At 40.4% G+C, this 14991-nt stretch overlaps 1 protein-coding gene across 1 annotated transcript in view; it reads left to right on the forward strand.

The window, feature by feature from the left end:
- The window catches only part of med13a (mediator complex subunit 13a), a 57161-nt gene that overhangs the window by 10967 nt on the left and 31203 nt on the right, over positions 1–14991 (forward strand). Inside the window, exon 3 of the mRNA XM_057053820.1 lies at positions 7118–7286. Coding sequence (XP_056909800.1) covers positions 7118–7286 — 169 coding nt within the window. The remainder of the gene's footprint in view (positions 1–7117; positions 7287–14991) is intronic.

Genomic DNA, 14991 nt, shown 5'->3' on the forward strand with positions numbered 1-14991 from the left:
CCTGTATCCAGCACTTTGATCTTTCAGTCACATCGCAAAGTTCCTGGCCTTAGGTGAGGGTAGGAACGTGGATTGACCGGTGAATCGAGAGCTTCACCTTTGGGATCCGCTCTTTCTTTACCATGACAAACCAATACAATGACCACACTACTGCGGCGGCTGCACCTATCGGCCTGCCAGTCTCTCCCTGCATCATTCCCTCACTCGTCAACAAAAATGGACAGCTCTAGACAGGGTGTTGAGCTGGTCCATTGTTCCTTAACCAGGATGAAAACTGTATTGTTCCTCAGAGGTGCAACCATTGCTCGAATTCTCCTCTCCAGTACCCTGGAACGCTCACAAGTGTGATCTCCCGATAGTTTGAATACGCCCTTCTGTCCAACATTTTGAATAGAGTGAGCACCATGCTGGTCTGCCAATCCCGACGCACTATCCCCAACTGCCGTGCAATGCTGCAGAGGTGTGTCAGCCAGGACGGCGCCAAAACACTCAGAGACTTGAGGTCCTCTGTCTTGATCTCATCCTTCCCCAGTGCCTTTTCATTGTGTAGCTTCCCAACTACGTCAGTGACTTCAGCTTATGCGATGGATAAATCAACCTCGGACTCCTCCGCCTCTGCCTCCTCTATGGAAGGTGCGTCAGTGGGATATGGCAGCAGCTCCCCACTTCCATTGTAAACAGTGTTGGTGGGGTACTGCTTCTCCCTCTAACCACACGGTTTGCCAGAATTTCTTCAAGACCAAGTAGTCCTCAACCATGGCCGTAGTCATTTCTATGTTTAAACCATACCTTTTGTTTGACCTTTCGGTGCTCATGTTCTTTTTTCCCCTTAAAATATGATTGTAAAATTCAGTATGCAACACAGAGCACGATGGATTGATAAACCAGTAACACTCTTGGGACATAATTGTGAAAAAGGTATCTTCCTTTTCTACTTGAAGATCAATTTTCCACTGTTAATCTCTAGCCTGTGAGCAATCCTACTCTTTATTCTCTTCCTTCTGCTCTGCCCTCTCTGATGGATGGTCACTGAGCACTTGGATTTGGTGAGGCACATCGTGCTAGCTCATTGTGTAGTTGCAGTCCTTTCACCCTCTACCATCCCAATTTTTCCTCCTCTGCTTTAGAGACTTCTCTAAAACCTGAATTTTGGCTTCTGTGATGGCCTCACCTGCCACACACTATTCGTGCCGAGTCCCCCGATCCGACTGATAGGACTCTGTTAGCTTGGCATCCATTGCTTCCGATGTTCACCAACAAGTTTGGTAATTACCACCACGACTGGCACCGGAGACCTTACAGCCAAAACTCCAAAGAGCCTTGTCAACTATGGAAGGACATGCAAAACTTGGTCTCAATGACTCCAACTTCCCTTGGGATCTGGGATTCACATCTCTACAAAACCAAGTCTTATTGGTTATGCTATTCTGGTGTCTCTAGGTTTTTATCCGTGAGCTGGTGCCTAGTCTCATGAGCAGCAGTGTAGGGTCTGTAAACACAGTTCCTCCGGCTTCTGTCTCAGTGCAGGTTATTGATGTAACTGCTGGCAAAAATATAAGAATAATTCTTAAGTCAGTTTACAGTTTACTCTGTCCCTCAGCAGAATGCTATTTAATTGAAAAGGCAATGATTTTCAGTGGAAATTAAGGTGTATAGAGTCATAAGGACAAAATATCCGGTGCCCAAAATGTATACATATGGGCTACTGATGATTACGAGTCTTTGCTACATATAAACCATAGCTTTGATTTGACCTTTCTGTGCGCATGGTCCTTTTTTCCCCATGATGAATAGATAAAGCAGTCACATTCTAAAGACGTAATTGTAAAAGAGGTATATGCCTTTTCTATTTGAGGATCAATTTTTCAGGATTAATCTCCAGCCTGTGAGCCACCCTACTCTTTCCTCTTCCTTCTGCTGTGCCCTCTCTGATGGATATCCACCGAGGACTGGGATTTGGTCATGCGTGACGTGCTGGCCCATAGTGCAGTCACAGTTCTTTCACTCTCTACATCTCCATTTTTCATCCCCTACTTAAGAAATATTCATTAATTAGTAATGGAGACTTTTCATAGCAGCATGGTATCGCTTGCTTTCCTTGCAGATAAGGAAAAGGAAGTGGAAGAGCTGAGAAAACCTTTGACTGTGCCTAGAGTTCCCCTCAGCACATTGGATCAAAGATCTTAATCTTGTTTTTAATGACTGCATGCTTTTTTTAATTGTACACACACACACACACACACACACACACACACACACACACACACACACACACACACACACACACACACACACAAAGGAGTAACTTTGTGAGAGCCTTCAATAAATTCCGCAAGTTTTTAATAGACCAAACAAGAAGGAATAATTTGCTATTGTTTGGCTTTTATTTTCAAAAAGTGTTTGTTCCCGAAGTGTAAATGTGTGTTCGTCATTAAGCTCCTCTGCACCCTTTTATAGCTCATTTAAAGGTCAGCTCATTTGGACCGGCTGCAGTCGAGGCAGAGGCATGAAAGTGTCCCAGCCAACTAGTTATGCTCATAATTCTTCGTTCAAATGAAGCTGCTCGGCATTTGGCCTTCACTGACTTCACAACTGTGATGCGCCCTTTTATGTTTGTACAGAGTGTCTATAATTTTAATATGAAATTAGAAAACTACCCTGCTAAATGTGAACAATGGGCATCAACTGAAAATTAGTATACACATTTATAGCACTGGATGGTAAATATTGTCCACTATGAAATGTGTACACGTCTTGTATTTAACAGATAATTCTTGAGCTTATATCAGAATTTATTGGGTTTTTTAGACATTTATCTCAGGGTCCAGATCAAAAATGTCCAAAACAAAGACCTTTCTGTGTTCCAAGAGGTTATTTCTCTTTATGCTTCATGGCCATTTCTTGGCTAATGCACAAGGATCACCTTATTTCAGTTGATGAAATAAAGTGAGTTTTCAAGGTTGAATGCTGCGGAGATCATCATGATGAATGAGGGGAATCCTCACATTGACCATACATTTGTTTTAGAGACATTCAGAGGAGAGAATAAGGAAAAGTGGGAAATAGAGGGGCTTGATATGGGAAAGAGCTATTGGGGAGGTTTTAGAGAGTATCAATCATTAATACTCACCATTAATGGAATTGTCACTTAATAATTTTTTACTATTTTGATAATTATAGCTCCTCCATGCTTGCTTGTGTCACAGAGAGGCTGTTTTTCAGTGGATATGTGCTTCGTCTGGATTACCGGTGGGCAATTTGGACAAAAAATAATGTCTTAATATTTTGATTTTGATAATAATTAGACAATATAATTTTACATAGGAGTTTTTAACAGGAAAATTCATTATCTGCTTCTCATAGATAATATTAATGGGCACAATGTTGTGAAGGGAACATTTTTGACTATTTTTCAAATGTACAGGTCAGTCACTTCAAATTGTGAACCAAGAGCACCATTCTGTCCACAGCGTCAGGCTTGATCGCGGCCCGGTGGCACAGAACAGCGTTCCCCCCCATTGCTGAATGCCTATTTTGAAGGACTACGACCTACATGTGACATGGTGCATATATATTTTAAAGCAATTTACCTCGTGTAAATTTCCCCATTCAAGTGGATTCATGCCTTCCACCTTAGGTATTATCCGGGACCTCTTTAGGTCCTTTTTAATGGCAGTGGACAGCGATTCCCCTCCTCTGATTACATGCATTTAAGTATCTCCTAAAAGACCTGTTTGCCTTTTTGGCCACCTCCCTGATGGCATCATTGCCCCCTTGCCCCATCTTCTGTAGCTGTACTCTGATCTGCAGCAGTGGAGGAACCTCATTAGTTACTCATTAGTTCAATGTTAATTGTTGACATTACTGCTTTAATCTGGTTGTTGCTCAGTTACTGCAGAATGGTTTCTTTGTTGTTGTTTTTTAGTTAGGTCTGTGTCACCAGGCTTCACTGCCAGGACCTTCGTGTGGAACAATGCCAGAGCAGGTTTAGGCAGGAGACTGTTCCAAGTTGCTTACCTGAAAGAGCATCTGTGAACTCTTAGCAGAGAGTCAAGCACTTTGCTTACCAATTCCAGCATGCCAACATCCTGCGATGTTGGGAAAAGATGCCTGCGGTTTTTGTCTTCACCCAGCATACGATGAATGGCCTTCTCTTGCTCAATAAATGGCTCTATCATGCAACGTCTTGTCCCCATTTTGTTGGCATTTCTGTGATTGTTTTTTTGCTGTGGAAGCTTGAACTGCTCTTGAACCCCACAAGGTGCTCTCTTCTCGTCCAGCTGTTGGACAAAGCTCCAGCAACCTTGCAAACACCAATGGCTCTCTCTACTTTAGGATTCCACCTTCTCCTCTCTGGAAAACATCTAATAAAGAGATGGAAAAACAAAATAATTTATTATGAGTTATGTTATCATCAGCTAGTTATTATAGTTTTGAATTTTCCCCTGTAGATTTATTTATTTTTGCTATTTTTATTTGCTGTGTTTGCAAATTTGACCAAATTGACATGTGTTACACTTCACCATCTGTTGCTTTTTAGTCATAAGGCATTTTTCTGTTGGGTAAATCACTAATTTTTTTCTGTTTCGTGTAGCGTAATGAAAATCATCTGAATAAACCAGAACTTTCTCTAGCTAGGAAAAAATAAATCAAATCAAAGTAGTGGCAACTTGTTGAGTCTTTTCACCACCAGAAGGTGCAGAAGGCCCATGGATAGATGCCACTCCAGTAAGATTTTGAGAGAGAGAGAATGTTTTTGCTGTGCTGAGGCAAGTCAGACACAGACACGACACTAGTGCGGGGCATATGGAGACATTTAAGAGCGACAGCAGCACCAAAGCCATGAAACCGCTGGCAGTTGATGCCCCAGTATTTGTATGGGTCATCTGTGGCAGAAATTGTGTCCTCTGTAAAACATCTATGCAGTTGAACAGCAAAGCTAGATGTATTTGTCCTGGCACTGTCCTCACGATCCTCTTGAATTTTGCTAAAATCTTTCAAGACACTCCTGATGCTGCTTAGAGCTGCTGCTGCTGTCTCCACCCTGGGACGCCCTTCCTGGTGGCTCCGACGCTTGCGCTCCATCATTGGTGGTGATCTTCATGTGCTCCACTTCCTTAGCTAGTCTGTCTTTCCCACACAATGTCTGCACTCGTAAAAAGAAAATTAAAAAAATCAAACATGGTTTCAGTTACAGACTCCAACAGTGTTGAAAGTGTGTATAGAGGTTCATTTTCTGCAGAGATAAAGCATTTGTTGATAGTCTTTAAGAGGATCTTTTTCATGTTTTTGACCCCAGAGTATGTTTCCACCGAGCGGAGACGTTTTAGAATGGTAACACTTGGGGACAACACAAACAGTGGAGGCTGGGGCTGAACACACCTTCTCTGTAAACTCCCTCAGTGGTTAAAGACAAGTCATTGTTTTCTCCAGCAAGCTGCATTGGTTTGCTATGAGTGTCGTGGGCAGCTCATGGTCAGCAGTAAAAGCAGACAGTGCTCGCTTCTGTTCAATCGGACATTCAAACATAATGGGTGTTATTCCGCCTGGTTTTGACATCCTGCTGCAGGTGTTTTGTTTATGGGTTCATCTCGAGCTGTATATCTTGCAGCCAAGAATATGCTAGTGGGGAATGCTTAAAGTCTGCAATGATCTGTCTTCTACACGACCCTCGTTGACAACTAGTTGCACTGTATGTGCAACACAGCCTAAACTACAGACTCTCATGCTTTCACTCGCCTTACTCATGCGGCTGGCATTGTCCCTCGGAATCACGTGGAGTCTTCAAACATTTCCTTTAGAGTAGCTGCTATAGCCATGGAAATTTGCAGCATTTAGGTTTGCACTGTGTGGCACATAACTCTCATCCAGCCGATGTGCAGTTAAACTTAAATGCAAAGCGGGGGAAAACATCAGAGCCCCAGATATCTGTCGTGAATCTCAGAGATTCGACATCCTTTATCTTCTCTAATATGTGTTTTCAAACTTTACCATGCAGTTCAGGTGGAACCGTCTCGGACAAATATTTTCACCTCACCATGTTACACTGCAGCTCCAGGTGGCTAATTATCAGCTGGAATCCCTTGTTCCCAACAACTGGCAGTGGTTGCACATTCATAACAGTAAAGTTCAGCACCCTTTCTGGGATTTTTGTTGCCTGCACACTATTAGGTGGAAATTTTTCACTCCTTTCCTTCTTCTCCTTCAAAGTTAGCTGCATCGTACAGCCTGATTTTTGTTTATCCATTTCAGTGAACTCCGTATGCTCCCTGGGGGAAATCTCTGTAGGTGTTTCATGAAATTAGTTGTTATAACTTGTTGTTTAACCACCACCCACATCTTGGAATTAAATTCTCCAGGTTGTCCTGCTAGTGACCCCCCTAGGCATAAGCAAAGTAACTCTTGTTCTGTGAATGTTTCAAACTGGTTTCAATGTGTTTTCAGTTGTTTTTATGAAGCCATGTAAATTTGCACATTGTTAAAAGAACAATGGCAATATTATCATAAATAACATATATCGACTAACCCTAGTCTGGACTCGGGTAGTGACGGAGCACTTGGAGATGTTTGCTGGAGACTAGACTGAAAGGAGCTTAAGTGCTGTAAGATGTGAGCAGTGGCTCTTAATGAGATTAGAGCAACATTGAGGCCAGTAAAGAATGTCAGGCAGAATATAGATATGGAAATGTAAAACAATGATGTTGTCAACAGTGTGGATCTCCAACCACTAGAAAAATAGGTACCGTATTTATATTGAATGAATGGCAACACCTTGTGTGGACCGTCCAAGATTCTCTGCTTGGCTTCTCCAGTTCACGTTTAACCCAAAAATTTCATTCACTGATTTGGTGTTGATTGGCCCCAGTGTTCTTACTTCATTTTCAGCCCATTAAATGCCATTTTCCATCTGTCTCATGGCATTGTCATTAGCCTGCCTAGTGTTATTTTTTAATAGTACAGTTGTGTAATTTATTTAATTTCATTTACAAGTAGAAGTCACGTAACCACTTTAAACTATGTGAGAAGCAGGTCTTTACTCTTGTGTTTGTCTCATCAAGAACACAACACAAATGCAGTATTGTTTACCTCTCATTGTTTGTTTCTCTCTTCATTTCAGCTGAAGATGATGGGCTTTGGGAGAATGGTCTTTCCTATGAATGTCGTACACTGCTGTTTAAAGCCATCCATAACTTGCTGGAACGCTGCCTCATGAATCGCAGTTTTGTTCGCATTGGGAAATGGTTTGTGAAACCCTACGAGAAGGACGAGAAGCCTATTAACAAGAGGTATGTTGACAGAGCTTCTGCTGAGTTTTCACCCATGTTGTCTCTGGTTTCTGTCCATGTGTGGTTTTGGACCTGGAAAATGTGTATTTTCATGTTTTCTTTTCTCGTGGATGGTATTTTGGACATGATACGTCTCCTAAGTTTAAGCTTTAACATGTGCTTATGCGGCCCAGGCCAAGTTCTGCTATAAAAAATGCAAATGTTCCATTTTTATGTTGGTGTATTATCTAGACTGTTAAAGCTCTTTTATGTGACTGTGCTTATCAAGAGGCAAATATTAAATAGCGTCCATTATTCCAGGGATTTCTCGTTCAAGTATAACATGAGTTATTTTATAGTGCTGTAGTATTCATGTGCAGTCTCACCACTTATCTGGTCTCCCTTTGAAACCTGCACTAAATGCTTCAAAATAGTTAAGAACAGTTTCACATTATTCAAAATATAAGATAAAATGTATCAGACTTCCATAGGTGATGAGAAATTCCCTAATTAAAATCAACTAAGTAAAGTTTTAAATGCAATAAATGATTGAGGGTCAATTTTTAAGAGATGCTGGTCTGTAAAAACAGGAATTTAGACTTCTAGTATTTCCTCTACTACCATAACCACTGCTACAGTGAGTATTTCCAGGACCCAGACCACACTAGTTACTGCGCTGTTTTCCGGTTGCATTCGCACCATCAGAAGCATGACAAAGTCACTTTGCATCTTAATTATAGCATCTGATGCACTGTTTTGATACTTTGTAAAAAAAATCATGACCAAAATGGCAGATGAAGCAGACGCACAGCTGGTGATGCAGAGTAGGGATAGTTTATCATGTCTGAGAAAAACTATTCCTTTATTTTACTGGCACTCACTGCACGAGGACAGTCTACCCTTTATTACGCTGTGTAGCAATTAGTCAAAAATGGTCAATTAGTCCCCTGTGATTTTCAAATCGTACTTTTGCTTGAAAAGCCCGTCCCTAATGCCAAGAAGCTTCATATTATCCAATAAATCAACGTCAGGTTAAAAATGTACTTGTCCTCATAGACAAAAATTCTTTCTCACTTCTTAATTCTCCCAGTTCTGTTGGTGCTGATGTGGCTTGTTTAACAGGCTACATTTAATTAAAACTTGGCAAGGCTGTTTAGAAAGACACATTTGTTCAATAGTGACATGTTGTTCTGAGGTAATAAACTTGCATATATATTTAATTAAGCAAAACTAGGAAATGTGTTTGTAAAAATGGCTTTGGAAAATAGTTTTTTAAAAACTCACCAATAAATGCAGAATCTGTTGAAGAAACGTGTCCATCTGGATTGTTTAGCATGCTTAAAGATGTCCATCATCAGTACCTACAAATAGTGTTTTCTTCTTCCCTGTGATCAGGTGTAGTTCGAAAGAAATTCCTGTGTGAAACTAATTCAAACATAATAATTCATGGAAATCCATGAATTAAGGCTTATTGTAGGTGTAAGAGACAAAATGCTGATCATAATGTGGACCAGATTTTTCTCAACATTAGCTCTACCTGCTCACATATATCTGTGGTATAAGTGTTAGAGGTTAGAGTGCCAGCTCTCAGATCTTTTCCCATTCTCCTCATGAATGTGTTATTTGCAGATGAGGCATCGCTTCACCCTGTCTTTGCTATTAGCCGAGCTAGAATGCTTGTCCTTGGTGTCTTGGTTAAATGAAAAGACATAGAGACAAAAGTAATGAGGAGAAAATAAGTATCACTGGCTCTTGTTAAATCACTCCTGTCTGAAGGACAGAATTAAAAAACAAAACAAAACTGGGGGGCCACTCTTGACAGGTCATCAGATCCTACCTGAATTGTGTGTATGTGTTGGTGTGTTTTTGTTTCTGGGGCTGCCAAATTTCCTTGTCAGTTGTGTCCAGAGTCCACTGGGTATTATTATCTTGTGTAACCACAGACATGTGCATTTGCAGACCGAATGCTTTGCCCTGAATACAAATGTCCAGAATTATACCTGCTCAGCTCATTTTTACAGCCATTTTATCCCAGCAGATTAAACCTTATGCTGAAGTTTTTGGTTTTTTTTCTCTGTGAAGACAGTAGAGCACCTCTGTCTTTCACTTGTATTTTACTACACAGCAGTATATTGGACAATGATGAAGAAGCAGCCATATTTCGTTTGATATATTCTTTCTCTGTATTTGTTATATTGCCTCTTTAGTACGCTTAAGTCAAAGGTACAAAACATGGTGGTCTTTTCCTCTGCTCTGGAATTCAGAGGCCACCCTCTGTCTTTCTGGCTCTCTATCCACGTCTCTCTGGCTGCTGTCATGGAGCTGACGGAGCAGGTTATAAATAGTGGTGCAACCACTTCGAATCTTAGTTGTTGTCAAGGATGTTTGTCCTCTCCCTTTGGTGTGTTCTGCTGTGCTCCATCCATGCTGGGAGTGTCAACAAACAGTATCACAACACCGACTGAAACATTGCTAGGTTGTTTTTTCTTTGTTTGCTTTTTTTTATCCAGACCATCTGGTCCGACAGAAACACTTCCTGAGCAGAGCTGCGTGGTTGATGTATTTGGAGGACTTTTATTGTGATTGTGTGTAATTTTTTAAAGTAAATTTGGATTTTTGCCTGTGTTGGACCAATGCTCCCTATGAGCTGTTCTGCTACTTACAAATATTCACCATATTGCTGTTAAAAATTTCTCCCAGAACTGCAATAAACAGACAGGAATTTACCGTAAAAGTACTATGCAGTACCAGGCTGGCATGGCAATACATTTATGCCACGTTTACGCGACACTGTCACACTTTAACTGAAAACGGCATTGTTCAAATGGTGACAAAAATGATTAACGTTTCATTCTGAAGTGCAGTGTCAAAGTTTGCTGATTCAGGCACTCCGGCACCGTTCTTATATCTACAAACACAGCAAAACCTTGCTGTTTTCAGCCATTTTCATTGTCGTGTAAACAGGTCCTTAGTTTCATGGGTCAGTATTTTTGGCTCTAAGCATCTTCATTGCTTTTCAACCCTATATAGCCGAGGGGTTAACTAAAAATTAAACTACAGTATTTAATTACAGAAAGATCAATATATATTGTATCCTACTCGAGAAGAGGATATTAGACGTCTAAGAGTCCATACAGTGCTGTACAGCTTTTTCTGTGGTATGCAAAGGTTTGCTTAACTACTCATATTAACAAAGTGTCATCAGTGGAGCCCAAGCAGTTGTCTGCCACTATATTTATTCATGTATATATCGATTTAAGGTTTATAATAAATTTATGAATTTGAAAAAGCTATTCCTTGGGATTTCCTTTCTGACATTGCTTTTTTAATCAAAATGCTTTCCAAAATCCAGTCATGTTAATTTATTAATGTAAATCGGGAGCATTTAAATGTAGACATTTTAATTGTGTTTATAAGAAAGGTTACCGGTACATTTCCACAACAATCATTCTATATTTATAATATAGAATATATCGTTTGAATATATAGTTTGAATAAAATTGTGTTCTAAACAGTTTATAATTCTTCACTAGAAATATTGACTTAAATTATTCGGTAATTCAACAAATTGTAGTTAAGGAGCTCTTTTCTTGTACTTTGCTTCCTTTGGTTAGCAGCAAAACTAACTACCGGCATGTTAATTATAACAGAGTGATACTGAATTTGGGGGTTTTGTGGCTGCTTCCTTCACCTTCCTTTTCACCTTATTAAGCTCATTTTTCAGAGGATTTATCTTAGATTTATGTCAGTGTTGAATATAAAACGATTTGAAGAATTTGAGTAAACATAGAGCAGTCTGTCTGTCTGACAGATTTGTTGTTCAGCCTCTCCATCCGTTTGCTCTTTGATAAAACAAGCTATGAGAGCAGGAGAGAACAGTGGATGGGCATGGAACCCTCTGTGACATCACTAATTTCGTGAAAGGCTGGAAGAAACCATATTAGGATGAGAAGGCGGAGCTAGAGGAGGAGTTAGGTGCAGATGTACCTTTTGACGCCTATGCAGCACACCCACAAACTGTACTGTATATAAAACTGCTACCGGCAATGGCACCATTGGTATGGTACCAACCATAGACTGCAGATACGAAACGCCACCAACAAATGAATGTTGGCTACTTGTGCTTCCCTGGAGACGAGGCAGCAGTCAGTTACACCAACGGGTTAAAATGTGATGATCTTTTCTCATTAAAATTAGGACTTCTTTTCTCTTAAATTATTACCATTTCTCTAGTCAAACTACTATGGAAAATCTTGAAGTGAAGTGTACCGATACTGTATGGTTTTAAATTGAATATAATAAAAGAAAATGATGATAGTCAAATAAACTTTTACTTACAGAAAAAAAAACATAAGTCTTGGAGGTTTTCTTAGTACAGCTCACCAGGGAAAAAAAGCCATAACTGAATACAAAATCCAAAATATATTTAACAATCCAGCAACAAAAAATTCCACAGATTTAACAAACAAAACCAAAAACCAAGCTATACTGGTCCAGCCTGAAATCATGGATGATTTGTGGTGCCTACACTTACTGTAGGCCAAGCATGTCAAATAAATAGACACCTCCAGTTTTTAAGGATTACAACTAATTAATTATGGGGAAAAAAAATTCAGAAAGACCCCCAGATCATGTTTTACAATAATGAAATTTAGCTCTCAACACGGGAAAATTGAATTGAAAAAGTTTTTCAGGAAGGAAAATGAATGGGGGTGGATTGGTGCCAGGGCTTTGTGGAGCCAGCCCCACCAGATCTTAAGGGAGTACTCCTCTCCATTGTCATGGCAGCACTGAAATGCGCCACACGCTCATGTGTTTCCAAGGTGAAGTGGGATGCTCATGCTTTATTGGCCAGGTTATGGCAGTCCTGACTTGTTGCTCCTATATTGCTGTCTGTGAAATTCAGAGTGCTCTTAAACAAGCCCTGTAAAGGTGTTTTACTTTAATTGGAACAAAAGAGGGCTCACTACTCTTTATCGAAACAATATTCACCAACAACTCGGCAGACTCCAACTCTGCTGCAATCACAAGTGTTAGATTACATCTGCCCTGTTTAATTTTGTCTGCCATTAGTTGTACATTTACTTGACTGAAAGCGTCATTAACAAATCACTGCAGCAAGACCCGTGTGCATCATCTCCATAAACCATTATCAATGAAGGCAAACACTATTGCGTATAGCATGTGAATGTCTGTTCTTGAACTGCATGGCTGCTTTTTTATCCTGGTGCTGGGAGGTGAGTGTGTGAGGCGTAGTGCACTCTGGCAGGCAGAAGCAGAGAGCAACACTGTTAAGTAGGACAGTGCAGGATAAAGGGCCACTGCCTCCAGTCTGAGGCTAAAGTGCTAAATTTATCCCCGGCTGCTCCCAGCGCAACACAAATGCACAAACACAAGATGGGCACACAAGCATTCTCTCAACAATCGGCATGGAAACCAGTCCACACTTGGGGGAGCCAAGTCAGTCTGTCTGTCTCGCTCTCTCTATCTCCAACTACAGTTACAGTCTGCCTGTATTTTTGCAACTGGTATGGATTATTAGTAGTCAAGGAGGCCTATAACCAATATTTGGAGGCCATATTCATTTGCAGTTAGATTGATCAGCATTGAAATGTTGGATAATACAAACTCGCACACTTAACTTCGTTTAAATGGACATCTTAGAAATCCATTGTTAAGACTAAAAACCTTTAACATGTACCATAATGTCTCTTTCCTTTGCCATACTTAAAAAAAAAATGACTGAATTTTTCTCACACACACACTCTTCATACTATTTCCCTATCCCTATTACTAGCAATCTTGTTTTAAATGATTAAACCATTAAAAACACTCTATAATAGTCTACACCATCTTCACTTTAGTAATAAGTGCTATTTTAAGAACAAACAGCTGCAAACTTATTGGGGCTCACGGTAAAGTTAGTAGTCGTGAGTTGTGAAGTTCGTCATGTGCTTCCACACAAACGCACACTATTCTCTACCATAACAGATATTATCCCCATTGCTACAATCTGCTGAGCTAAGCATCGAGAGCTCTAGTGGAGTAAGTGGGCTGGTGGGCTAACATTATGCTAAGGGCTAATCAGCTGTCACCTCAGCATGCTTCCCTGCAATAAAACTGGACTGAATTGAGTTCATTTGGCTCTCTGTCTCTCTCTCCCTCTCTTTCTCTCTCTTTCTGTCTCTGTCTTGCTCTCTCTCGTACCCGCTCTCTCTCATATACTTCTACTATTGAAGACTGCAACAGCATTAAAAACATTATTATTAGATTTTGAATTCAGTGGTTACATCACAGACAAATGTCAAAGTCACCAGGGGATTTCGATGCCCAGACTTCCCCAGCTCTCCCAGCTCTCTCCACACTGTGTGCTGGGTAATGCATTCCTTTTATTCCTCATAGCTTTCCCTATGTGCAGAGGCTATTGGAATGTACTGTAATGAAGAGGTCATGAGCGTAGATCTGTTTGGTGTCCTCAGTGGATCTGTTCTAATGTTCTGCTCCAGAATGTGCAGTCCCTACATGGAGTAATGATAACATGAGTACGGTACATAATGATATTTTCTTCTGTCTGCTTGGAAGACATTAACTCCGTTTGTGTGCAGTGCTCCATACTAATAATCAGGATACACTTCAGATAAAATTAAAAAAATAAATAAATCAACCCTGGAAGTCACATGAAGTGTAATAAAACAGATGTTTTAATGATACAAATAACATGAAGGAAGTCTTGCCAAAATAAACAAAATGATCTTTGTGGTTTCATTGTAGGAAGCCACGCTTTAACCAAGGATAAGGCACCATAATCAGTCCTTGCAAAGCAGCAGATTTATCCTCTTTTGTGGGCATTTCTTCTCATCTTCTTTCATTTCTCTATACCTCCCAAGTTTAATCGGACATGTATAAAGAGACTCACTGCCTCTCCATTTGCAGCAGAGGGAAATCAATCCAAAGCAATCAAGTTTTGAGTGCCTAAGTGAATGTGCTTGTTTACTTGAGCGCCTCCTTTGCTGTGTGAACTTTTTGCTGAAGCTGGTGTGTCAGTCTGTATTTAGCAGGATTGTGTTGCTTTGGCAGCAGACAGGGCTGTTGTACATCACCCTGGATGTGTTCTCTCATGAATAGATGTTTACCTCCACTGTTCTCCTCAGATGTCCCCTTTGGTTAATGCATCTTTTGATTGTCCGACACTAACAGGTAACTAGCCCGTTAATTAAAAGAGCCATTTGTCGGCAACAGCTATCGTACAGGACAGGTAACAGTGAAAACAGTTGTGGGCATCATAGCACTATGCCAGGGGAGAGTTTTTGTTCTTATTGTGGATGACCGGCACAGTGTAAATAATAATATAAATCTTTCTACTACCCTTGTTGTTTAGAATTCTCATCTTTGCAAAACAATAAAGAAATCCTATAATAAATGACCGTGTTCTTGCCAGGTCTCTATCCACAATCAATATGAGTTGTTTATTAGGTGCAGGATTGAAGCATTCTTTAATAAAGCCCTACCGGGACAGCACATCACTGTTATAGTGCTCGATTAATCAAAACATGCTTACTTGCATTCAAACATAACAGTAATCTCTCACAATGGCCAGAAATGACCGGATGTCTCCTTTTACTGCAAGGTTAATTTTAGCTCACCAGAAGCTTGGTTCTTAAAGAATGGCCAGCCAAGCCCAGCAAATATTTGTGGAATGTCTCAGCTTCACAGCGTACTGCTCTGT

Source organism: Takifugu flavidus, chromosome 14, assembly GCF_003711565.1.
Source record: "Takifugu flavidus isolate HTHZ2018 chromosome 14, ASM371156v2, whole genome shotgun sequence".
Lineage (NCBI taxonomy): Eukaryota > Metazoa > Chordata > Actinopteri > Tetraodontiformes > Tetraodontidae > Takifugu > Takifugu flavidus.